Genomic DNA, 25,846 nt, shown 5'->3' with positions numbered 1-25,846 from the left:
GTACAGCTGTACGATACTCCAGGAGAGGTCAGTGTCTACCATCGAGTGACCTGGAGTCCCTGGTACAGCTGTACGATACTCCACGAGAGGTCAGTGTCTACCACTGAGTGATCTGGAGTCCCTGGTACAGCTGTACGATACTCCAGGAGAGGTCAGTGTCTACCATCGAGTGACCTGGAGTCCCTGGTACAGCTGTACGATACTCCACGAGAGGTCAGTGTCTACCACTGAGTGATCTGGAGTCCCTGGTACAGCTGTACGATACTCCAGGAGAGGTCAGTGTCTACCATCGAGTGACCTGGAGTCCCTGGTACAGCTGTACGATACTCCACGAGAGGTCAGTGTCTACCACTGAGTGATCTGGAGTCCCTGGTATAGCTGTACGATACTCCACGAGAGGTCAGTGTCTACCACAGAGTGAGCTGGAGTCCCTGGTATACTGTACGATACTCCACGAGAGGTCAGTGTCTACCACCGCGTGAGCTGGAGTCCCTGGTATAGCTGTACGATACTCCACGAGAGGTCAGTGTCTACCACTGAGTGATCTGGAGTCCCTGGTACAGCTGTACGATACTCCACAAGAGGTCAGTGTCTACCACCGAGTGATCTGGAGTCCCTGGTATAGCTGTACGATACTCCACGAGAGGTCAGTGTCTACCACTGAGTGATCTGGAGTCCCTGGTACAGCTGTACGATACTCCACGAGAGGTCAGTGTCTACCACAGAGTGATCTGGAGTCCCTGGTATAGCTGTACGATACTCCATGAGAGGTCGGTGTCTACCACCGAGTGATCTGGAGTCCCTGGTATAGTGTACGATACTCCACGAGAGGTCAGTGTCTACCACCCACTGATCTGGAAAGTCATCTTACACAGCACCCCATGCTATATTTGTACAAATATTGAGATTAGTACAGCTACTCTTAATGTGATATCATTATCATCTCATACAAAGACATCTCTATAAAAACAATTAGAATTCAGATGGTTGTATCACATCAATATCCGGATCTGCTACAGTGTATATTATTGCAATCCATGAGCAGTAACCCTGTGTTAGGCAGTTACAGCAACAGCAATGTGTAATTTATCTTAAAGGCTTTTTGTCAAGGTAGCCTTTCCTATAAATCCACCATTCTTTAATGACATATCTTCTAGACAGAGAGTTTCTTTTACAGTCTAAACTCCCCCGGAGTGCCATGTGGTCTCTATTTATTTCCATTGTCCTCCCTTTGCAGGCTCCATACAGCGCTACATAAACACAGTGCACAGCACTGCGTCAATGGAACTATTCATCTGAAATCCCATAGGCCTGAGCTCAGCCGGGATCTCCAGCTCTGCTTTCATTATTCTGAAAGCAGAAGATTAAAGGAAATCTAATATTTAGTTTCTAAACACGACTCAAATATAGTGTTTTTTTATAAGGATACAAAGCCCAACAGAACTGAATGTGTGGCTGTCAAAGAGAAAGAGAAAAAAGGTCCCCAAGTAATTTAGAACTGATTTAAATATTCCACCTTCTTATTGTTAACATATTTAAAGCACTTGCAGCTAACAAAATATTCCCATAAATTGTCTCTGCCTTGCACATCTATTCATAATACAAATCTCAATGTGCAGTTTTGAAAGAAATGCGTATTTTAGCAAACTTGTATTTTTATTTTAAAACATGGTATCTGGTTCTACACTAGGTTAAATAAATATTTGTCTAATACACTTTTAAACGGACTTCCTGGGTCATTTCACCTGGAGAATGAAATTGTCCCCACCCTTTGGATTCTTTCCTGTCAATAACCAATCAGCTGCTTCCCCTATGTCTGACGTGCTTTCAGCCAGTAACAGGACCCAGAAGACACTGCTGAGATGAAATGCCCAAGGCAGATATCATGTTTTAAAATGATAATCTTGGCTGTACATTATGGTCTAAAAATAGATATTTCATGATACTTCAGATAAACATCCAACCCCCGAACCTGCCAATCACCAACCCCCCACCAATCACTCTGGTGATGGGTTTATTACAGTATTTTGTGAGCTCTGAAATATAACTGTTGAAAAGGTGCCAGACTACTTTTGAGCCTTTTTCTGCATGGTTTTGTTGACCCACGTGCTTACCAGCTGTGTGTCTCTTCCACCCACAATACTGAGACCCAGTCCAGAACAGCCTTTGGAAATGTCAATAACAGTCTCCTGCCCCGGGACAATAGGGCACGTCGCTGGATCCACTGCCAAACAACAAGACACAACATTACCTTCGACACACAGCAAGTACAAATACAAGTACAAGTTCTTCTTTATGGAGATGCTGTGTTTGAGGAGAAAGCAGCAAAACTGTCCTTTAGCTCCGCCGGCCTAATCCTTCATTACAGAAAAATAACATACATGTTGCTCAAAGTAACTACACTTCAAGAACTCTCCCATGATTCCATCAACCATGAATTCATGCAGGAAGAGCAAGCTGAAAACAGTTCCTTCTATGAAGTGTAGCTTCCGATGTCAATGTATTACTCTTCCAATGTCAATGTATTACTCTTTCTTCTGTCTCCTTGCCTTTGCAATCATTCTGAGTTGTTCTTTTTGCAATTACTCAAATACTGTTTTGTTCAGTGTTTTGATAAGCCTGGGTTCAGGTGCTTTCCCTGAGTTCAGGTGTTTTTCTCTGAGTTCAGGTGCTTTCCCTGAGTTTGGGTGCTTTCCCTGAGTTCAGGTGCTTTTCTCTGAGTTCAGGTGATTTTCTCTGGGTTCGGGTGGTTTCCCTGAGTTCGGGTGCTTTCCTTGAGTTCGGGTGCTTTCCTTGAGTTCGGGTGCTTTCCTTGAGTTCGGGTGCTTTCCCTGAGTTCGGGTGCTTTCCCTGAGTTTGAATGTTTTTCTCTGAGTTTGGGTGCTTTTCCTGAGTTCAGGTGCTTTCCCTGAGTTCAGGTACTTTCCCTGAGTTCGGGTGCTTTCCCTGAGTTCGGGTGCTTTCCCTGAGTTTGAATGTTTTTCTCTGAGTTTGGGTGTTTTTCCTGAGTTCAGGTGCTTTCCCTGAGTTCGGGTACTTTCCCTGAGTTCGGGTGCTTTCCCTGAGTTCAGGTGATTTTCTCTGAGTTCAGGTGATTTTCTCTGGGTTCGGGTGGTTTCCCTGAGTTCGGGTGCTTTCCTTGAGTTCGGGTGCTTTCCTTGAGTTCGGGTGCTTTCCTTGAGTTCGGGTGCTTTCCCTGAGTTCGGGTGCTTTCCCTGAGTTTGAATGTTTTTCTCTGATTTTGGGTGCTTTCCCTGAGTTCAGGTGCTTTCCCTGAGTTCGGGTGCTTTCCCAGAGTTCGGGTGCTTTCCCAGAGTTCGGGTGCTTTCCCAGAGTTCGGGTGCTTTCCCAGAGTTCGGGTGCTTTCCCAGAGTTCGGGTGCTTTCCCAGAGTTCGGGCGCTTTCCCAGAGTTCAGGCGCTTTTCTCTGAGTTCAGGCGCTTTTCTCTGAGTTCAGGCGCTTTTCTCTGAGTTCAGGCGCTTTTCTCTGAGTTCAGGCGCTTTTCTCTGAGTTCAGGCGGCTTCCCTGAGTTCAGGTGCTTTCCCTGAGTTCAGGTGCTTTCCCTGAGTTCAGGTGCTTTCCCTGAGTTCAGGTGCTTTCCCTGAGTTCAGGTGCTTTCCCTGAGTTCAGGTGTTTTTTCTCTGAGTTCAGGTGCTTTTCCTGAGTTCAGGTGCTTTTCCCTGAGTTCAGGTGCTTTCCCTGAGTTCAGGTGCTTTCCCTGAGTTCAGGTGCTTTCCCTGAGTTCAGGTGCTTTCCCTGAGTTCAGGTGTTTTTTCTCTGAGTTCAGGTGCTTTCCCTGAGTTCAGGTGCTTTCCCTGAGTTCAGGTGCTTTCCCTGAGTTCAGGTGCTTTCCCTGAGTTCAGGTGCTTTCCCTGAGTTCAGGTGCTTTCCCTGAGTTCAAGTACTTTCCCTGAGTTCAAGTACTTTCCCTGAGTTCAAGTACTTTCCCTGAGTTCAGGTGCTCAGCGCTGCTCTTCAGTTAGTTGCCTGCTAGACGTATGCTATGTAGGCTAGCCAAAGGGTCTTTATAGTAGTGAGAGCCAGCACTACCTACTGCACAGCAGTGTACTGACAGAAAAACAAAAGGAAACAGTGAAATACAGTGAGGTGTATCAAAAGGACAGCCTAGCACAATGTGGGCTACCTCGTCATAACATTTATCAAGTTATGACAGAGCAGTTTCATTTGGCACCAAACAGTATCTCCATTAACCAGTAACGAGAACAACAATTTGACAATGCAAGACTGATCAGGCATGGACAATGCATGGACAATGCAAGATTGATCAGGCATGGACAGTGTAGAATTCACTTGGGAAACAGTCATTTATGTGCAAGGAATAAGCCTTGTGACTGTCACAACCCAAACGCCAGAGAGACATCATTTTAAGAGGTCACAACAGTGTTTAGACGTTGTAAGCCACAAAATCTGAATATGTTTTGGGCGCTTTCCCAGAGTTCTTTCCCAGAGTTCAGGCGCTTTTCTCTGAGTTCAGGCGCTTTTCTCTGAGTTCAGGCGCTTTTCTCTGAGTTCAGGCGCTTTTCTCTGAGTTCAGGCGCTTTTCTCTGAGTTCAGGCGGCTTCCCTGAGTTCAGGTGCTTTCCCTGAGTTCAGGTGCTTTCCCTGAGTTCAGGTGCTTTCCCTGAGTTCAGGTGCTTTCCCTGAGTTCAGGTGCTTTCCCTGAGTTCAGGTGTTTTTTCTCTGAGTTCAGGTGCTTTTCCTGAGTTCAGGTGCTTTTCCCTGAGTTCAGGTGCTTTCCCTGAGTTCAGGTGCTTTCCCTGAGTTCAGGTGCTTTCCCTGAGTTCAGGTGCTTTCCCTGAGTTCAGGTGTTTTTTCTCTGAGTTCAGGTGCTTTCCCTGAGTTCAGGTGCTTTCCCTGAGTTCAGGTGCTTTCCCTGAGTTCAGGTGCTTTCCCTGAGTTCAGGTGCTTTCCCTGAGTTCAAGTACTTTCCCTGAGTTCAAGTACTTTCCCTGAGTTCAAGTACTTTCCCTGAGTTCAGGTGCTCAGCGCTGCTCTTCAGTTAGTTGCCTGCTAGACGTATGCTATGTAGGCTAGCCAAAGGGTCTTTATAGTAGTGAGAGCCAGCACTACCTACTGCACAGCAGTGTACTGACAGAAAAACAAAAGGAAACAGTGAAATACAGTGAGGTGTATCAAAAGGACAGCCTAGCACAATGTGGGCTACCTCGTCATAACATTTATCAAGTTATGACAGAGCAGTTTCATTTGGCACCAAACAGTATCTCCATTAACCAGTAACGAGAACAACAATTTGACAATGCAAGACTGATCAGGCATGGACAATGCATGGACAATGCAAGATTGATCAGGCATGGACAGTGTAGAATTCACTTGGGAAACAGTCATTTATGTGCAAGGAATAAGCCTTGTGACTGTCACAACCCAAACGCCAGAGAGACATCATTTTAAGAGGTCACAACAGTGTTTAGACGTTGTAAGCCACAAAATCTGAATATGTAACAAAGAATATGTTTTTTCTTACATTTTCTTACAATTTCTTACAGATTGCCTGGTTTATCAGCTGAGACAGCAGTAATGGCAATAAGGTGAATTTCAACTGGCCGAAATGGAGCAGGACTTCTAATAAACTTGTCATTGTGAAATGTCTGGAGCTTTACACTTTTTATTGTTTTTCTTTATTTTATTTAAAGTAAGTCTAGTTAGAATTGTCCTGGAGCTGGTTGTGAAGGGACTCAAAAGTGCCAGTGTGTTGCAGTGTTATGAGCTGCCTTTAAAAAGCACAGCAGGCACCTGAAACAGGACTAGCACATTCTAGCTGAATCAAACACAGTATTCACGTAACTGCAATAAGAAGCACTCAGAAGGTTTGGAAACATCATAACAAGGTAATGAGTACAGAACAAAACTATATAAATGTATTTTACAGCTACTTACTCTATAATCACCCTGCACTACCCACTAGGCCTTCTGGCCGTCACAGTGCACCAGGAGCCTGATTAGTAAAGAAGGGTGACAGTTGTGTATCAACCAGTAGCCCTGAGGTTAGTGAAAGTGTGTCACCCTCTTAAAAACATACAGTGGTCATGTCTAGTGCCACAATTCCCCATGGCGATGCTGAGATGGAAAGAACTGCAATGTTTGACAAGTAAGCAATTATGTGACGAGCACAGAGAGGCAGATACATACTGCGGCCACAGTACTCCAAGTCAGGTGTAGTGCAGGAAGGCTGTGAGACAGCAGGGGGTGCAGTATTCCTGTCCAGAGTCAGTTTAGCTGAGGTCTTTGATGGTTTTGGAAGGCTGGAGGCCTAAAAACATAAAGAAAAAGAAAAGCCAATGGGATGTACATACATATTCAGTAGTTACATTGCTTGTAAAACAATTGCATAGATGCTCCCCTCCATGCACAGTCATGCACTACTTCCGTCTCAAATGTGCAGTTTGGAAAGAAACTACAAACACGTATTTTAATTTAGATTTGTGATATCTGGTACTGCACTAGATTCAGGTAAGCCTTGCTTTAAGGTTGCCTTGCATTGCCTGTAATGTGTTTTCTTTCAAAACTGAGACCTATATAGAGAATAGAAGATCATGACATGTAAGATTCATAACATTATTTTGTTTACTACAAACACTTTAAAAACACACTTTATTCCAGTCATTCTTGATTTACATGGCCCAAGAGAATACCACAGATATTGTCTATTTTAAAAGTGAGGTTTCAAGATTCAACCATGTCCATTCTGTGCCATTTGTTTCCAATATTCACATTACAACATAAAATAGAAAATATGTATCCTTAGTCTGATTTTGTTTGACCAAAACTCAGATTTGATCATTAGAGAACAGATTCAGAAATGCATTGAATGGGATTTTGTAGAGGGTCATTCCGGCACAAGTGGACCAAAGTGGATGATGATTCATAATAAAACATATGAAGAGAAAATGGTTCCAGGGCAGATGTGCATGCATAAGAATGGCTGTGGAAATGAAGGATGTGTGTGGAAATGCCCATTCTGGAAATTAAGGATGTGTGTGGAAAGGCCCATTCTTCGATGAGCTTTGACCTCATTTTCCTCCATGTGGGAGCCGAGCGATCAAAAAACATCGGCATAATTTCTGTCAATGACTTCCAAAAAAATCCCATAAAAAGCAAGTATGTCAGTACAATGTATCCCGCCACGGCTCTGACAACATCACTTGAAATAACCTGACCTATATCCACCTTATGAAAGGGTGACATTCAAGACAGACAAAATTCTTCCTACATAACAGATTCTGACATCGTAATTCTTAGAATATGGCACACTCCCTTTTTATTACACAACCCCTAACCCTTTCTATTATACAACCCATAAGCATTTCTATTACACAAACCCTAACCCTTTCTATTACACAACCCCTAAGCATTTCTATTATATAAACCCTAAGCATTTCTATTACACAAATCCCATATAATAAGGTAATAAGTATAAGCAACAAAGTCAAGTGGACAAATGTTTTTGCTTAGTTTTACTTTACAATTCTGATTGAGAGTTTTGAACTTATTAATGTCACCCCATATAATGAATAAAAAAAACGGAGGCGGATCTGAGCAATACGCACAGTCCCTTCACCACAGACATAACACGGACATAAACAAACAAGATAGCTGCTTCCGCATCCAGCGCTCAAAGAAAATCACGGACATTTGCCAAGCTTTTTGAGATGTTATAGTAATAAAATTTTGACTTGGACAGCATTATTGAGGAGTTTGGTAATAAAACGAGTGATCAGGAGATGACTTATCAGTATACACTACTATGAAGAAATATGTGATAAATACAGCAAACAAGGAGTGGGGCTGGGCTGGAGATGCAGTACTGAATGTTGTGTTGATATGCAGTGCCTTTTAAACCTGTTTTACTGTGAATAAAACTACTTTTAAACAGCGTGTGTAAAATAAACAGCTTGTGTGAAAATAAATTGGACTTGACGCGCCTAAGAAGCGCTGAATAAATGGACCGCAAAGGTTTAAAGGATCCACGTGATTTTGCCTTAACAACATGACAAGACAGCTGATTCCATATCCTCACCACTCTCTGTGTGAAGAAGTGTCTCCTTCCCTCTGTTCCCTCCAAGTCTATCTTCACTTCATTTCTAATTGTGTCCTTTGGTCCTGGTTTCTGTACTGCACTAACGTATTGGTTGGGATTAACTGTGTCAACTCCTTTTAAGATTTTAAAGACTTCAATCATGTCCCCTCTAATTCTTGTTTGTTCCAGGCTAAACAGATTCAGTTCTCTCAGCCCCTGGGTTAGTCTGGCTGCTCTTTGTTGGACTGTCTCCAGGGCCACAATGTCCCTTTGGTGCTGTGGTGACCAGAACATCTCTTGTATACCACCCTTTAAAACAATCCACATTACACTGTACAGAATTATATTTCAAGTACATGACGCACCTTGTATATAGCATTCATTAGTACATATCATGTAGACATTCTCCTAAAATTGTAAACAAGTGCACGCTATAGTCTTAACGCTATGGTACTTTCAATGTGTCAAAACCAAGATTTAATTCCATTTGGAAAAGTGGTTGTTTAGATATACCGTGATATCCAATCATTAAGACAGATAGACAGGCTTCTCTATATAACCCCAACGTGGGAGTAATGAATGCTGCACACTGACTGACAAGCCTACCTGCTCGGGGAGTTGGATCACAGCACTCTCACTCTCCACTATCATGCTTTTGTCTGCTGATTTGACCTTCTGGAGACAGGCAAAGGAAATTAGAGAGAAAAAAACACATTAGCTGAAGTGTAAAAAGTGTTCATTGATTTCTGTTGGAACGGCAGCACATTTTATTGCGAAGGATGGTGAATAACAGGGCAACACAAAGAACAATCAAAGTGCAGTGACAATATAGGAGCTGTTTTTATCCACTCCACACACTTATCTCTATTATAAAACCAATGAAGGTAAGAGCTGTGGAGGTAGCGGGCTGGACTTGCAGGCGATAGTGCTAATTGATATGGAGATCGATAAGGATTGTCTATGATTCAAAAAGAAAGAGACCAGACAGGGAATTGCTAATTGAATTGTATGGAATTGAATTGAAAATGATATGTTTCATGGGTGTCTGCTGCTACTGCACCTACAGAAGGGGAAATATGACTCATAGACTACAACACAACAGCCCTCATAGGGCCTAAAACAATATTTAATGTTTCTATTTCCCAATGGGGCCCCAACATTACTGAATGAATACATGTTCTGTCTTTATGATTTTAATATTCACACTGAATGAATACATGTTCTGTCTTTATGATTTTGATATTCACACTGAATGAATACATGTTCTGTCTTTATGATTTTGATATTCACACTGAATGAATACATGTTCCCTCTGGGTCATTCCACACCAACTCAACAAGAAAAGGGACATTTCGTTGCCCGTCCGTCCCATATTTTCCTAGAAAAATTCACCTGGGGGTTTTCTGACATGCCGAGTTCAGAAATGATAGCCATTATTTTTTTTTTTTGAGGGGTTATGAACTTGCTGAGGAACTTTGAGGAGCTGAGGGGTTATGAACTTGCATATGGGACTTAGGACTTCGTTGTTATGATGACACATTTGAAACCACCAAAACCTTACTTAGTTGGGTTTTAAAAACTAAATTCACAGTTTAAATGCACCTGTCTCTGTCATCGAAGTCCTGACTGATTGGCTAGCATGAGAATGCAGCAAGTGGCTTTTTCACAAATGGTTGGCCAGTCAATCAATTATCCCCCTAGGTAGGCACCGCAAATTATATTTAAAAAAAAACTTTACTACCACTTTTTGGTTTTTTAAGTCCAACTAAGTAAGGTTTTGGTAGTTTCAAATGTGTCATCATAACAACGAAGTCCCAAGTCCCATATGCAAGTTCATAACCCCTCAGCTCCAAGCTAGTGCCATTGGAAGCCCACATTATTACTTTTCTCTAGATCAATCCTCACAGAATACAATGTTGAAGAAATAGCCAATTTGGATAGAACTATGTGGCACTTTAGCCTCACCAAAGTGGCCAGAAGCAATGCTCGAATGCATGACAAATGTAACTTAAAAAATCTACCAAAATCCCCAGATATCATAAGATTTTGCTTGATGCTTGTAGAACTCATTAACATCTATCCAAACATATCTTTGGGTGATTTTTTGGAGTGAAGTTATTACGGCCTAAACTTGGTACAAATAGCAAAAAATCAAATTTCAAGGGGGTTTAATGACCAGTGGTGGGACTTGAAACCAAATGTTTTTCACAGAATTTGGAAGAATTTGGTTCCTAGCAGCAATACTTACATTTTAGGACCAAAGTCCCCTACAGGGTAAAGGGTTAGGCTGAAGTTCAAATAAAACTTGTCAGTTATCCCTCATCTGGCAATTTGCCAGAAATGGGTAGGGTGCTCCTAGTATTTTTTTCTGAGAAGCCCTATTCAATAAGAGTAGAATTAGGTGTTACACATGATGGTAGCATCTAAATTGCACCCAGGGTGATTTTTCTGGTCAAGGTCCCTTTCTCACTTTAGGTTGACCTTTGCAAGGTCACAGGTCAAAGGGGAAATTAAAAAAAAAAAAATTTGCCATCATTTCTGAACTCAGTGTGTCTGACAACACCCAAGTGAATTTTTCTAGGAAAATCTGAGACGGACGGGCAACAGCACTGGCATTCCAGCAGTTGGCATGGAATGACCCCTCTTCAAAAATGCCATTGCATTTACTAGACAAAGTTAACTGTATAAACTAGCAGCTCTGTGCTGATGGGACTGGTGTTGAGCTGTAGCAAAGTGTTCAAAGTTAATTCAATTCTCACCTTTGCTGTTGCCTCTCCATCACTGAGGCTTTTCAGCAGAACATCACTCCCTGAATCCTCTTCACTGTTCCGGTCCTAAGAATAGGATTTAAAGAGTTAATTCCGTAAAGCACCTTTTTGAATGACATTTTAAGAGGGAAAGCCTATTTCAAATGACAAGAATAGGAAGGACGTGTTCATCACCAGTACACGTTTTTAAAAAGACAGTTCTGATTTATAAACTAGAAACAGGACCTTCTCTCTGCATACTGGCGACAGCAGGATAGAATGATTGATATACCCAGAGGGTTAAAGGATTTACTGGACAACACCCAAAAAAGAATGACACGATTATAAATAGGTTTGCGTATCAATATGAAGACAATGTCTAAACTGTGCTGCCACCATCATGAACAAACATCACATGACCTCAATATAGAGGCCATATTAAGTATTTTTACAGTAGAGCCATTACTGCCACAAAAGGGTTCATTTTTGTTGTGCCATACCCTCAATTGAACTTGATCGAGAGAATCATAGAATACAGTTGTGTACTGAGTATTAAACCAATACCACAGATCCTTTCACTGGGGACATTTTAGTTTTAAACAAAGCTCAGTTTGTTGGGTTTTTTCAAGCCAAAGGAGGCTATGACTGAGCAAGTTGCATAATTGCATTTAGTTTACAAAAAAAAGCAAAAAAAAAACAAAAAAACACTGTTAACCCAGGTTTTCCTGGATGTTTAAATCTGTGTTTTTGCTGCAGTTACAATTTCAATGGTAACTTAAATGTAGTTATTTTCAATTTATAGAACAATTTTAAATACTTTAGAACAATGACAATATGAGCATTGCACTACTGTGCTGTACCCGTGTGTTATTTGCCAGATTCAGGATGTAGATAGCAGGTGTACATATTTCTTAAAATCATTGAAAACTGATTGTTACAGACACAACCTCCATTCCCAAGGTGTTCGTAACTCTGAGCTTCTACTGTAGTTCTCTCTAGAATGTTGTAACCACGTGTATTTCCTAATTTCCACGGGACACTCTTTGAAAGCAGTTAAACTCCAGCTCTAAACTCTTACCTGAGTGAAAGCCACACTGGGGCTGTTCCTCTTCTCTGAGAATTCCTCTGTTGCTAGGGATACCACGATTTCAGTAGATGAAAACAAACAAGACTAAAACAAACAAGAAAGGATGCAAGGTTGTAGTTTTCTTTAGATTCAATGCATAATATTTTGTATTATTCAGCATTACTGGGTCATAAATCAACTATGGAAAACATTTCTCAGTGCAGCAATTCCACACAACAGCTCAGGAGAACGCAATGTCAGTGGGTGTGAAGGCTGACAGCTTTCAACGTGTAAGTGCGTCTGTTTACTTTACTACTAATAAACATTTAGAGAATCCAGAAACTATAAACTGACATTAAGCAGCTGACAAGTCTCTATCCCCACCAGATATATTTTTGTTGTAAGTTTTGTAAAAGTTGCAATCGCAAGACCCACCTGTTTAGACTGCGCTTGTAGATCTTTTGATCTACCCCTCCTACCATGCACTGGACTTGCCTGACCTAAGCACCATGTTACTGGACTCTCAGCTGATGCTCCATCTTGGTACTATTGCACTGCTATTATGTCAATAAAAATGTGCATTATAAATATCATATGGGAGATACTGAAATTGAAGAAGGAATCATGAAAAAGACCTAGGAGTTTATATTGACTCAGAAATGTCTTCATCTAGACAATGTGTGGAAGCTATTAAAAAAAGGCCAATAAGATGCTCGGATAAATTGTGAAAAGTGTTGAATTTAAATCAAGGGAAGTAATATTAAAACGTTACAATGCATTAGTAAGACCTTATCTAGAATACTGTGTTCAGTTCTGGTCACCTCGGTACAAAAAAGATATTGCTGCTCTAGAAAGAGTGCAAAGAAGAGCGACCAGAATTATTCTGGGTTTAAAAGGCATGTCATATGCAGGCAGGCTTAAAGAACTGAATCTATTCAGTCTTGAACAAAGAAGACTACGCGGCGATCTGATTCAAGCATTCAAAATTCTAGAATGTATAGACAATTTCGACCTGAAAAAAGAAACAAGGACCATGGGTCACAAATGGAGATTACATAAAGGGGCATTCAGAACAGAAAATAGGAGGCACTTTTTTACACAGAGAATTGTGAGGGTCTGGAACCAACTCCCCAGTAATGTTGTTGAAGCCGACACCCTGGGATCCTTCTAGAAGCTGCTTGATGAGATTCTAGGATCAATAACCTACTAACAACCAAACGAACAAGATGGGCCGAAAGGCCTCCTCTCGTTTGTAAACTTTCTTATGTTCTTATGTCATTGTAGATACAAATGGTCTTAATGCCAAGTTCTTACTTCTTATGTCATATTGTATTCTAGTAGTACTTGCACTTACTGTAAACTACACTATTTAAATAATGTTTCTGTACTGTAACCTTGTATTGTCCTGTAACACCTGTAAGTCGCCTTGGATAAAGACGTCTGTCAAATAAATAAATAAATAAATAAATAAATAAATAAATAAATAAATAAATTAATAATAATAATAATAATAATAATAATAATAATAATAATAATAATAATAATAATAATAATAATGTGAATGGCATGTCAGTTCATTATTAAACAACCTAACCTTTTTTGTGCAAACGCTAGCTGTAGATGTATGTTTCTTTGCATACTTGTGAGCCAGCATTGGTAAACAAGAGCCTGTTAAGAAACTACATGATTTCCATTACACGAGAGTAGATGTTAAACTTCATGCTGATATGAACTCAGCTCTTGCCAAGATAAGCACCAACTAAGATGTAGCTTTACAGTAAACTAATGTGATCCATATGTGTCTCCATCCATTTGCGTTTCCTTCCATATGATGATGTAGATATCCTTCTGTCTTGTGTTAATGGCTGAAGTGTAATGCTGTCTCCAGGGATCAGCTTATTGCCTCCCTAGCGCATCAGCACACACAACGGCTGCGATGCTGGCTCCGGGGATCAACTACAGTGCGGTCTCCCCAGCACATCAGCATGACAACCGTCTGGATTGAGCTAAGTAGGGTACATCTATGGGGTCTTCAAGTGGGCACCTTCCATCCTCGGTGTTTCGTCGACTAGCCCACAACACCTCAAGAGGGCTCGACAGTGATTCTGGCGTCCCAGCATCACCCCACTCCGTCCCCCACTCAACCACGCCCAGCTTACTTACCTGTACATCAGCGTTTCTTTCTTTCTATTGTGCTTGAGATCCCCAGCCAGAATCTTTCCGTCTCAACCACAGCCAGTTGCTGCTCCTCCCTGCTTCTTCAGATAAGTTCTTCACTGTGCGACGCAACTCTTGGCCACTGAATCCGACGTCTCTGAGAAACTGGGTTGTAGAGCGTGCCTCAAATCCTCTACATCCCATCTCTACTGGGTAAACCCGGACCTTCCATCCTCACTGTTCCGCTTCAGTGGCTAGTTGAGCATACTGCAGTTTCTTCCTCTCATACGCCTCATCTACAGCATCCTCCCATGGCACTGTTAACTCTACCAGGTGAACAAGGCGTGCTGATCCAGACAAGACAGTATCTGGTCGAAGGTTAGTGGTGGCAATCTCAGGTGGAAAAATAAGTCGTTGACCAACATCTGCCAGCATTTTCCAGTCTCTAGCAGCTTCCAGTTGTCCTGGGCGAGGATTGGTTTTAACACCTTTTCTTGGTGGTTGCTATCCTGGGCGGAGGAATGTTGTCTTTTGTGTGTAATGTTTTGATGGAACAGGTGGCAACTTATTGGTCATGTTACGCTTGTCTTCCAATGCTAAGGCCAAACATCGCAGCACCTGGTCATGGCGCCAAGTAAACAGTCCTTGGCTAAGAGCCACCTTACATCCTCTCAAAATGTGCCTTAATGTTGCAGGTGATGAACACAAATGACATGAGGGATCCTCTCCTACCCAGAGGTTTAGGTTCTGTGGTGATGGCAGAATATCATATATGTTGACCTGATGAGGAAACTGATCCCGCTCTGTTCCATTGACCATAGGTCTTGCCAGCCAATCTTGCGTTGTTCCACACTCTCCCATCTCATCCATTCTCCCTGCTTGGCCTGGGAAATGGCCTTTATGCACCTCATCCTGTCCTCCTGCTTTTGCACCTCGCTGACTACAGTTGAGCTGGGGCTGCCTTGTGCCATGTAGGAGGAGCTGAACTGAGACCAAGACCCCCTCTTCCATGCTGAACTTGCCCCATGATATCACCAATTCGAAGGGCACTTTCTTCCAGTTTTCAACACAGGTGCTGCCTCCCTTACGCATTTGTCGCGTGACTCTACTAATGTAATTTCCAGTTTGACCTTGGCCAACTTAAACTCCTCGGTTAGAGCGGAGACTGATAGCTGCAGTATTCCTTTACCATACAGTCCCACTCTGCTGAGGCAGCGCGGAACTCCCAACCATTTCCTGATGTATGAACTGATTAAAGCTTCCAGCTTCTCTACTGTTGTCAAAGAAACCTCGTACACAGTGAGTGGCCACGGCAACCTCGGCAGTAGACCAAACTGAAAGCACCAGAGTTTTAGTTTGCCTGGTAAAGCGCTGCTGTCTATGCTCTTCAACCCTTCCACTGCTTGTTGTCTAACTTCTCCCACACGAACTGTGTCCTTTAGATCCCCGTCGTACCATCTCCCAAGACTCTTCACTGGCTTCTCAGACACTGTTGGTATTGCCTCACCATTAATGAAGAACGTTTTATCTACTACTTTACAGAGATGCTCCTTGATTTAGTGGGCTTGAATTGCATTCGTGCCCATTCAATGTTATTGGTTAATTTATTATTATTATTATTATTATTATTATTATTATTATTTATTTCTCAGAAGACGCCCTTATCCAGGGCGACTTACAATTGTTACAAGATATCACATTATTTTTACATACAATTACCCATTTATACAGTTGGGTTTTTACTGGAGCAATCTAGGTAAAGAACCTTGCTCAAGGGTACAGCAGCAGTGTCCCCTACCAGGGATTGAACCCACAACCCTCCGGTCAAGAGTCCAGAGCCATAACCACTACTCCACACTGCTGCCCAGTGTTATGCTAAAGTTATTTAAAACTGGATAGGAACAGGTCGACATGTGTTCCTATCCAAGCGCTCTCCTCCTACTACCCATTTTGATGCCCTAATGATTACTTCCACTGCCATGGTAAAAGCCAGTGGAGAAATGGTGCATCCTGCCATTACTCCAACTTCTAGGCATTGCCATGTAGTGCTGAATTCTGAAGTTGAAAAACTAAATTGCAAATCTCCAAAGTAGGCTTTCACTAAATTTGTTATTGTCATCGGTACACTGAAAAAATCAAATGCTGCCCAAAGAAGTTCATGTGGCACTGAACCATATGCATTAGCCAAATCCAGGAATGTCACATGGAGCTCCTTCCTCTCCTTTTTAGCTGATTGAATTTGTTGCCAGATCACATTGATGTGTTCTAAGCATCCTGGGAAACCTGGATTGCCCGCTTTTTGTATTGAAGTGTCAATGAAGCAGTTCTTTAACCCTTTGCAGTCCATTTATTAAGTGCGCGTCAGGTCCAATTTATTTTCACACGCGCAGTTTAAAAGTATTTTTTTTCTACAGTCAAACGGGTTTAAAAGGCCCTGCATATCAACAAGCACTCAATAGGCATCTCCAGCCCCGCCCCACCCTTTCGTTCGCTATAGCTTTCACATATGCTAAGAAATAAATAATAATAATAATAATAATAATAATAATAGTCGTACATACCGATCAATCATCTCCTGATCACTCGTTTTATCACCAAACACCTCAATAATGCGATCCAAGTCATTATTTTATTACTATAACATCTGAAAAAAGCTCTGCAAATGTCCGTGATATTCTCTGAGCGCTGATGCAGTCACAGCCAGCTTGTTTCCTTATGGCCTCCATTACCAGATGCCAGGGGCAAGTATGACTATTCATGAGATACGCCCTTTTTTAAAAAATTTTCCACTTGTCTTGGCTCCTGTTGCTCCCACTCGGCCATTGAATGGTTCTCTCGGCTTTTTCCGGAGAAAAACGACTAGAAACCCATTTTTTGCGTCTTGTTGATGATGTCGGACAGGGTCCGACATTGGACCGGATAGGAATAATTGCAATGTCGGACCAGGTCCGACATAGGACCGCAAAGGGTTAATAGGTAAGTTGACAATCTCTGAGCAATAATGCTGAAGAAAATCTTGCCTTCTACGTTTAATAGGGAAATAGGACGAAACTGACTAATGCTTGTAGAATCTTTTTCTTTAGGTATAAAGACTCCACCTGCTCGGCACCATGCTCTTGGTACAACCTGTTTTTCCCATGCCACTTTCATCAATTTCCACAGAATCCGTAGAACTCCTGAAGCACTCTTGTACACTCTGTACGGAACTCCATTAGGCCCTGGAGATGATGAAGCCCTTGCTTTTTTCACAGCTTGCTCTACTTCTTTCCACTTAGGTGCACAGTCCTCCATTTGGTATTCTGGTGGATTGATAGGTGGGATGTCTGAAGGAATTGACATAGGCTCCTGCCTTTTTGAATCTGTATGTGTTTACTGTGTCCCATGCAGTTTTCTCACAAGCTCTTGGCCATTTAACTCCAGGCTTGTGCCCGTTGAGGTTCTTTTCTCTCTTATGCTGGTTTGTCTGACCGGGTTCACAAGGATCATTAGGTTCATCACTAACTGTGTCCATGCAAGTCCTCCTCACATCTATGACAGGGGTGCTGATATCCTGCGAACTGTGGTTTGCTTCCTGTCGCTGGATTTCATTCAACTGACTTGACTGACTTCGTAAGAAGTACTGATCAATGCGAGCCCCTTGTCCCTTCTCCCTCAACCATTTCATTCTCCCTTGATGAATCTTCAAACCCCTGACCGTTGTCACCTTGCTCCAGCCATAGACACAAACCTGGAGTTCCATGTCTTTGCCAAGGGCAGATCTTGAACTAGTCTTTTGTGAAGTACTCTCCATACTCATATCCGTTTCCGTTCCTAAGTCGTTAACCGTGTTGTCCAACGTTGAGTCATGTTCCGCCCCCGCTCTCGCAGACTCTAGGGGTATTTTTCTTTTAAATTTCTTAGAAGCCTTGGACGGGTGTCTCCAGCATCCTGTAAACACAGAGCTGGATACTGCCGACAAGGGTAGGTAACCCTTGCCAGCCCCAATGGGGTCTCTCTCCTCCTGTCAGCTGTCTCTCCAGGCTGTCACAAGGTCTTTCCCTTGTTGCCAGCTGCACTATTCACAGCAGTCACTGGACGTATCCAGATCTTCATGATTTCCATTACATGAGAGTAGATGTTAAAACTTCATGCTGATTTGAACTCGGCTCTCGCCAAGATAAGCACCAACTAAGACGTAGCTTTACAGTAAACTAATGTGATCCATATGTGTCTCCGTCCATTTGCGTTTCCTTCCATATGATGATGTAGATATCCTTCTGTCTGGTGTTAATGGCTGAAGTGTAATGCTGGCTCCAGGGATCAGCTTATTGCTTCCCTAGCGCATCAGCACACACAACGGCTGCGATGCTGGCTCCGGGGATCAACCACAGTGCGGTCTCCCCAGCACATCAGCATGACAACCGTCTCGATTGAGCTAAGTAGAGTACATCTCTGGGGTCTTCAAGTGGGCACCTTCCATCCTCTGTGTTTCGTAGACTAGCCCACAACACCTCAAGAGGGCTCGACGGTGATTCTGGCATCCCAGCATCACCATCACCCCCCTCCGTCCCCCACTCAACTCAGCCCAGCTTACTTACCCGTACATCAGAATTTCTTTCTTTCTATTGTGCTTGAGATCCCCAGCCAGAATCTTTCAGTCTCAACCACAGCCAGTTGCTGCTCCTCTCTGCTGCTTCAGATAAGTTCTTCACTGTGCGATGCAATTCTTGGCCACTGAATCCAACATCTCTGAGAAACAGGGTTGAGAGTGTGCTACAAATCCTCGACAACCCACCTCCACTGGGTAAACCCGGACTCTCCATCCTCACTGTTCTGCTTCAGTGGCTAGTTGAGCATATGCACTTCACCAGACTCAACTTCCTGCCAAATAAATACTCAAAGGCTGACCTGTGGATTGTAAATCGCCTTGCTGGTTTATCGTGATGCAGTGTCAACATTTTAAAATACATTTTCTTCTCTATGTGGAAAAGGAGAAGTTATGGGGAAAAGGTAGTGGAAATTCAATGTAAAGTTATTGTTTCAAGTGACAATACATAACCAACCTCCGATACGGTCGCTACTTGCCTAAATACTATTTCAGTTTATTTGAATTCTTAGTTTGTTTGTGTAATTTACTGTAGATTTGACAGAAGTGAAACTTAAAACACGTAACGGGTCGTGCTTTCTGTTAATTAGCCATGCGATTTTCCAAATGTTTAAGTTTACTGCAAGTAGTTTTCACATTTAAAAATAAACATGGCAGCCCTAGTGGGCATTCTTTGATCCCACAACTAAGCCGATTGCCTCTGTACACCCAGAACCTCGAGAGCGGATGTCAGCGAGCTACCGGCCTCTGGAGGACAAAGGCCAGCCCTGCAGGTGTCCACTTGAGCTCCCCTTGGCCCTGGTCAGTAGGGTCCACTGTAGCAAGATGAGGAGAAACAGTCTCTAGCGGTTTTGCCTACCTAACCCACAGGAGTGCCAGAGGCTCCCTTTGGAATCCACAATGAAGACATTTCTCAACTTCAAAGCACTGCATGGCTTAAAAGCAGGAGCTAAGAGAAGGGTAAAATAACCCTACCTCTGTTGAAGAGAGAGAACCAGAGGATCCTGGGAAGGGGGGTACCGCCATCTGATTGACAGCATCTTCATTCCTTTAAAAAAAGAAAAAAGTATTAGAGCTATCTAGGGCATGATCTACATTCACAATATGGAAGAGACATATAGATTTGTATACTCTCAATAGCTGGTGCTAAAGGATATGGCTCTAAATACAAAATGAACAGTGACACTTGTAATTATGGGCCAACCTCCTCACATCCCCAGATTCTGATACTCTCAAAGTTTGAGCTTACCAAGTTGTTCAACAATTGGATAAGCACACAATAATTATATATATTTTATTAAGTAATATTCCTTTCAAAATCAGTACATAAGAACGTAAGAATGTTAGAAAATATATAATCCTTGTATGGTTCCTTGAGCTGATTGATCCTAAAACTTTGTCTCGTCAGATCTTGTTCCCATGTCTTACGACTTACTTTCCAACTGCGTCCTCTGGTCCTGGTTTCTGTGCTGTGCTTAAAGTACTGGCTACGGTTACTTTGTCATCTCCTTTTATTATTATTATTATTATTATTATTATTATTATTATTATTATTATTATTATTGATGATGTTATTTAGCACAGTAGTGCGCAAACTTTTAATATGCTGTCCCCTTTACTTAGCATACATTTTGTGCCCCCACCCTTTGAAGTGTTTGATTTGGCACTGTATATTGCAGAGCTGCACTTCCACTCTGAGAGTCAATGTCTCCGCTTCCCTGCCTCCTCTACATACTACAATGCCAAAAAAATGTACACATTTCAAAACTTTAAGAATGTGTTTGTTAAGATGTCACTGTAACAATGTTTCAGTAATTGAAGTCAGCCCTAGGTACGTGATTTAAATACAGTGAACTGCTTTATTGATGGTATTTCCAGAGAAAGAAAATTACGAGAGCCACAACTGAAACAGGCAGCTGTTTGGAAATGAAATCGGTCCATTTCTGTCAGTTAATGACCTTCTCTCTGAGCACAAACACAAACAAACAAAAGGCAGGCAGACTTCCCAGCGACAGCGTGTGGAAGTGACATCATGGGAGAAGTACAGTCATGGACAAGTACAATGCAGTTAGAAGCAGAAAGGAGGAATTACATCTTTAAATCTGGAGTTGCTTTAATCAGAAAACATTGCAGCTTAAAGCCTTGCAGCTGCGTGTATTTTTCTGATAAGCTGAAACTCGGAGCAGCTGATTCAAATCCCGCGGCGTTCTGGGACACGGGGGAGGAGCGGAGCACGCAGCACAAACACAAACAAACAAAAGGCAGGCAGACTTCCCAGCGACAGCGTGTGGTTTTAAAGCCACCACGGAGATGGAAGAGAGTCGAAACAGCTGGGTTCAGATAGGCAGAAGCAGGGAAAAAAAGAAACTTCGTCAAACACAACCACCAGAAATCCAGACAGCCAACACATTTGAGCCACTTCAACATTTAGATGACCAAAACCAACATCACGAAAATGAAAGAAACAACACCCAGGACCCTATAAACAGTGCTGACCAGGCAGCAAAAAGAAGGGAGGTCATGATTGTTGCGGACTCCATACTGAGAAACACAGCAAGTTCAGTTCGCAGTTTGGACCCCCTTACTACACAACAGTGTGCTGCCTTCCAGGAGCCTCAGTCAAGCACATCACTGAGAATGTGGACAGGCTCCTGGAACGAACAGGAGATGACCCGGTAGTAGTCGTCCCAATCGGTACAAACAACATTGGAAGAGTCTATTATTATAATAATAATAATAATAATAATAAGAGACAGGCCAAGATCCCTGCAAAACAAATTCAGAGAGCTAGGAAGGATATTAAAAGACAAGACCAAAACTGTGGTATTTTCTGGGATACTGCCGGCGCCTTGCAAAGGACCATATGGACAGCTGGAAATACAAAATCAAAATGCATGGCTGAAATCGTGGTGCACACAGGAAGGCTTCACCTTTCTTGAACATTGGAGCACTTTCTACAACAAGGACTATCTATACAGGTGGGACGGACTGCACTTAAACAGGAAGGGAACCAATCTACTCGGAGAAAGGATCCTTCAGGCGGTACAGAAGCATTTAAACTAGAAAGGAAGGGGGGAGAAAACAAAAAAACAGAAGGGAGATCACATCAAAACAAGGTAAACAACTCAGGTAAGACCACTATTAAAAGTATTTATCTTAACCCTTTGCGGTCCACTGTCGGACTGGGTCCGACATTGCAATTATTCCTCACAGGTCCTTTGTCGGACTGGGTCCGACATCATTATAGCAACGCAATAAACGGGTGTTTAGTCGTTTTTTCTCCGGAAAAAGCAGAGAAAACCATTCAATTGCCGAGTGGGAGCGACAGGAGCCGAGACAAGTCGGAAAAAAAAAAAACCGCGTATTTCATGAATAGTCATACATGGTATCAGGTATCAGATAATGGGGCGTTCATAGTAAACAAGCAGGCTGAGTGCGTCAGCGCACTGAGACTATCATGGACATTTGCAGAGCTTTTTTCAGATGTTATAGTAATAAAATAATGACTTGGATCGCATTATTGAGGAGTTTGGTGATAAAACGAGTGATCCGGAGATGATCGATCGGTATGTACGACTATTATTATTAATTATTTATTTCTTACATAGCTGAACGCTATAGCAAACGAAAGGGTGGGGCGGGGCTGGAGATGCCTAGTGAGTGCTTTGTTGATTTGCAGGGCCATTTAAACCCGTTTGACTGTGAAAAAAAATACTTTTAAACAGCACGTATAAAATTGACTGCGCGTGTGAAAATTAATTAGACCTGGCGTGCCTGACGCACGATTAATAAATGGACCGCAAAGGGTTAATGCTAGAAGTCTCAGAAACAAAATGTTAGAACTTGAAGCTACTGCACTAACAAGTAACTACGATGTGATAGGTGTTACAGAAACTTGGTTGTCTGAGAGTGATGGAGACAAATATAATATTAGTGGGTACACACTGTATAGGAAAGACAGGCAGGACAGAAGAGGCGGAGGGGTAGCGCTATACATAAGAAATAGCCTTGAAGCCCAGGTGTTAAATCAGGACAAAGAAAACAATGCAGAATCAATATGGGTCAGAATAATGGACACAAATTCAGACGCTGAGCAAAATAATCTGTTGTACAATGACATTCGAAATGTGTGTAGAAAAGGAGAAGCCATACTAATGGGGGATTTCAACTTCCCCTGTATAAAATGGGAAAACCCGATGGGGGGCACGACGGACGAAATTGAAATGGTGGAAATGACAAATGACTGCTTCCTAACGCAATTTGTCAAGGCACCGGCTAGCGGGGAGGCATGCCTTGATTTAGTCTTTTCAAATAATGAAGACAGAATAACTAAAACAGAGGTCAGAGAGCCATTGGCAAACTCAGACCACAACATAGTCTCATTTGAAATATTTTTTAAAACCCCAAAAGTAATGACTAAAGCTAAGGTTTACAATTTTAGAAAAGCAAACTACGAAGGTATGACAGATTTGCTACATCCCAAAAGTAGACAAATCTAAATCTAAAACAAAATGGCCAAAATGGTTTAATAGATCAATTAAAAAAAATATTCAGCGAAAAAAGGCACTTTACACAGCGTTTAAAAGGGACCAAAAACAAAGCACACAGAAAGAGTACTTGGAACTGCAAACACAAGTCAAAAAGGAAGTTAGAAAGGCCAAGAGAGAGATAGAAATCAATATTGCTAAGTGTGCTAAAACCAATTCCAAAATGTTTTTCCAATATTATAACAGCAAGAGAACATTCAAAGAGGAGGTTAAATGTCTAAGAGACACAAATGGCAAAATCATAGATGAAGAAAAAAAAATAGCAAATATATTAAATGATTACTTTTCACAGGTTTTTACAAAGGAGGACACGGACAACATGCCCCACATTCGACCTGTTCCTATCCAATTTTAAATAACTTTAGCATAACAGAGGCAGAAGTGTTAAAGGGACTAGGAGCTCTAAAATAAACAAATCCCCTGGGCCAGATGAGATCCTCCCAATAGTACTCAAAGAAATGAAAGAAGTTATTTACAAACCGCTAACCAAGATCATGCAACAGTCTCTTGACACAGGGGTTGTACCAACAGACTGGAAAATAGCAAACGTAATACCAATCCACAAAAAGGGAGACAAAACCGAACCAGGTAACTACAGACCAATATGGACTTATGGAAACTATAATAAGATCCAAAATGGAAAATTACCTATATGGTAACAATATCCTGGGAGACAGCCAGCATGGATTTAGGAAAGGGAGATCATGTCTAACTAACCTACTTGACTTTTTTGAGGATGCAACATTGAAAATGGATAACTGCAAAGCATACGACATCGTTTATTTAGATTTCCAGAAAGCTTTTGACAAAGTCCCGCATAAAAGATTTATTCTGAAACTGAACGCAGTAGGGATTCAAGGAAATGCACGCACATGGATTAGGGAGTGGTTAACAGGTAGAAAACAGAAAGTACTGATTAGAGGAGAAACCTTGAAATGGAGTGAGGTAACCAGTGGTGTACCACAGGGATCAGTATTAGGTCATCTGCTATTCCTAATCTACATTAATGATTTAGACTCTGATATAGTAAGCAAACTCGTTAAATTTGCAGACAACACAAAAATAGGAGGAGAAGCAGACACTGTTGAAGCAGCAAAGGTCATTCAAAATGATCTAGACAGCATTCAAAATTGGGCAGACACATGGCAAATGAAATTTAATAGAGAAAAGTGTAAAGTATTGCATGCGGGCAATAAAAATGTGCATTATAAATATCATATGGGAGATAGTGAAATTGAAGAAGGGAACTATGAAAAAGACCTAGGAGTTTATGTTGACTCAGAAATGTCTTCATCTAGTCAATGTGGGGAAGCTATAAAAAAGGCTAACAAGATGCTCGGATATATTGTGAGAAGTGTTGAATTTAAATCAAGGGAAGTAATGTTAAAACTTTACAATGCATTAGTAAGACCTCACCTAGAATATTGTGTTCAGTTCTGGTCACCTCGTTACAAAAAGGATATTGCTGCTCTAGAAAGAGTGCAAAGAAGATCGACCAGAATTATCCCGAGTTTAAAAGGCATGTTGTATGCAGACAGGCTAAAAGAATTGAATCTATTCAGTCTTGAACAAAGAAGACTATGCGGCGATCTGATTCAAACATTCAAAATCCTAAAAGGTATAGACAATGTCAACCCGGGGGACTTCTTTGACTTGAAAAAAGAAAAAAGGACCAGGGGTCATAAATGGAGATTAGATAAAGGGGCTTTCAGAACAGAAAATAGGATGCACATTTTTTACACAGAGAATTGTGAGGGTCTGGAACCAACTCCCCAGTAATGTTGTTGAAGCTGACACCCTGGGATCCTTCTAGAAGCTGCTTGATGAAATTCTGGGATCAATAAGCTACTAACAACCAAATGAGCAAGATGGGCTGAATGGCCTCCTCTCGTTTGTAAACTTTCTTATGTTCTTATCTCTGTTTCAACAATAGTGCTAAAGAGGCTTTATAATTTAGAAATTAATAGCTCAGCTTGACCTGCAATCACAGTGTATCAAATAGTTAAAATTCAGGTAACTGAAACTATAGCACAACAAACAAAGGATGCATTTACTAGGTTACCATGAATTAGATTCTGCTACCCTCAAGAACTTGTGTTAAAGAAAAGTCCAGACCTATCACAACTAAACCTCGATTCGGACCTGAATGGCCCTTGCAATTCAGTCCTGGGCCTCTCTCAACCAGAGACTGCTAATGATGCTGTTGTGTTTTAATGTGCAGAGACTAATGTCCACTGGGGTTCTGCCGAGCCCACCAAATTCATTTCACATTTAACCTGAGCTGGATTAAAAAAAAGCAGGTCAGGCGAGTGAATTCCCCTGCTGTTCCATCACACACAAAGGAACGGTGAGACGTCTGCCTACAAATGGTCAGCAATGAAATATTTACTGTGGAAGATGTTTTGCCTTTAATGGGACTGCCATAGTGCAGAAATTAACTCGTCTACAGTCTCATTTTTCTATGTATACTGATTTCTATGTAGACCCACGTACATGTTTGTGCTTCTTGCATGCATTGTTTTTAATGTGAGACCCATCTTTAAACATTATTTTTTTTAGTATTTATCACATCTCATAATGTTAACAACATGACTGAAGTTATCTTCTAGTTGTTTTAAAGACATCAAAAAATAGATGCAAAGCAGACCTTAATTTGCAAAACTGAACAAGTGGTACACATGGAAAAACA

The 25,846-nt window shown here is 41.8% G+C and overlaps 1 protein-coding gene across 1 annotated transcript in view; it reads right to left on the bottom strand.

Moving 5' to 3' along the window:
* The window catches only part of patj (PATJ crumbs cell polarity complex component), a 414,550-nt gene that overhangs the window by 55,628 nt on the left and 333,076 nt on the right, over window positions 1–25,846 (bottom strand). The window contains exons 31-36 of the mRNA XM_034001483.3: window positions 19,586–19,658; window positions 11,881–11,973; window positions 10,815–10,889; window positions 8,662–8,730; window positions 6,168–6,288; window positions 2,115–2,224 (exon numbers count right to left, since the gene is read on the bottom strand). Of these exons, the coding sequence (XP_033857374.3) occupies window positions 2,115–2,224; window positions 6,168–6,288; window positions 8,662–8,730; window positions 10,815–10,889; window positions 11,881–11,973; window positions 19,586–19,658 (541 nt within the window). The remainder of the gene's footprint in view (window positions 1–2,114; window positions 2,225–6,167; window positions 6,289–8,661; window positions 8,731–10,814; window positions 10,890–11,880; window positions 11,974–19,585; window positions 19,659–25,846) is intronic.

This window comes from Acipenser ruthenus, chromosome 10 (genome assembly GCF_902713425.1).
Source record: "Acipenser ruthenus chromosome 10, fAciRut3.2 maternal haplotype, whole genome shotgun sequence".
NCBI lineage: Eukaryota > Metazoa > Chordata > Actinopteri > Acipenseriformes > Acipenseridae > Acipenser > Acipenser ruthenus.
This window is presented reverse-complemented; position numbering and strand designations above follow the sequence as displayed.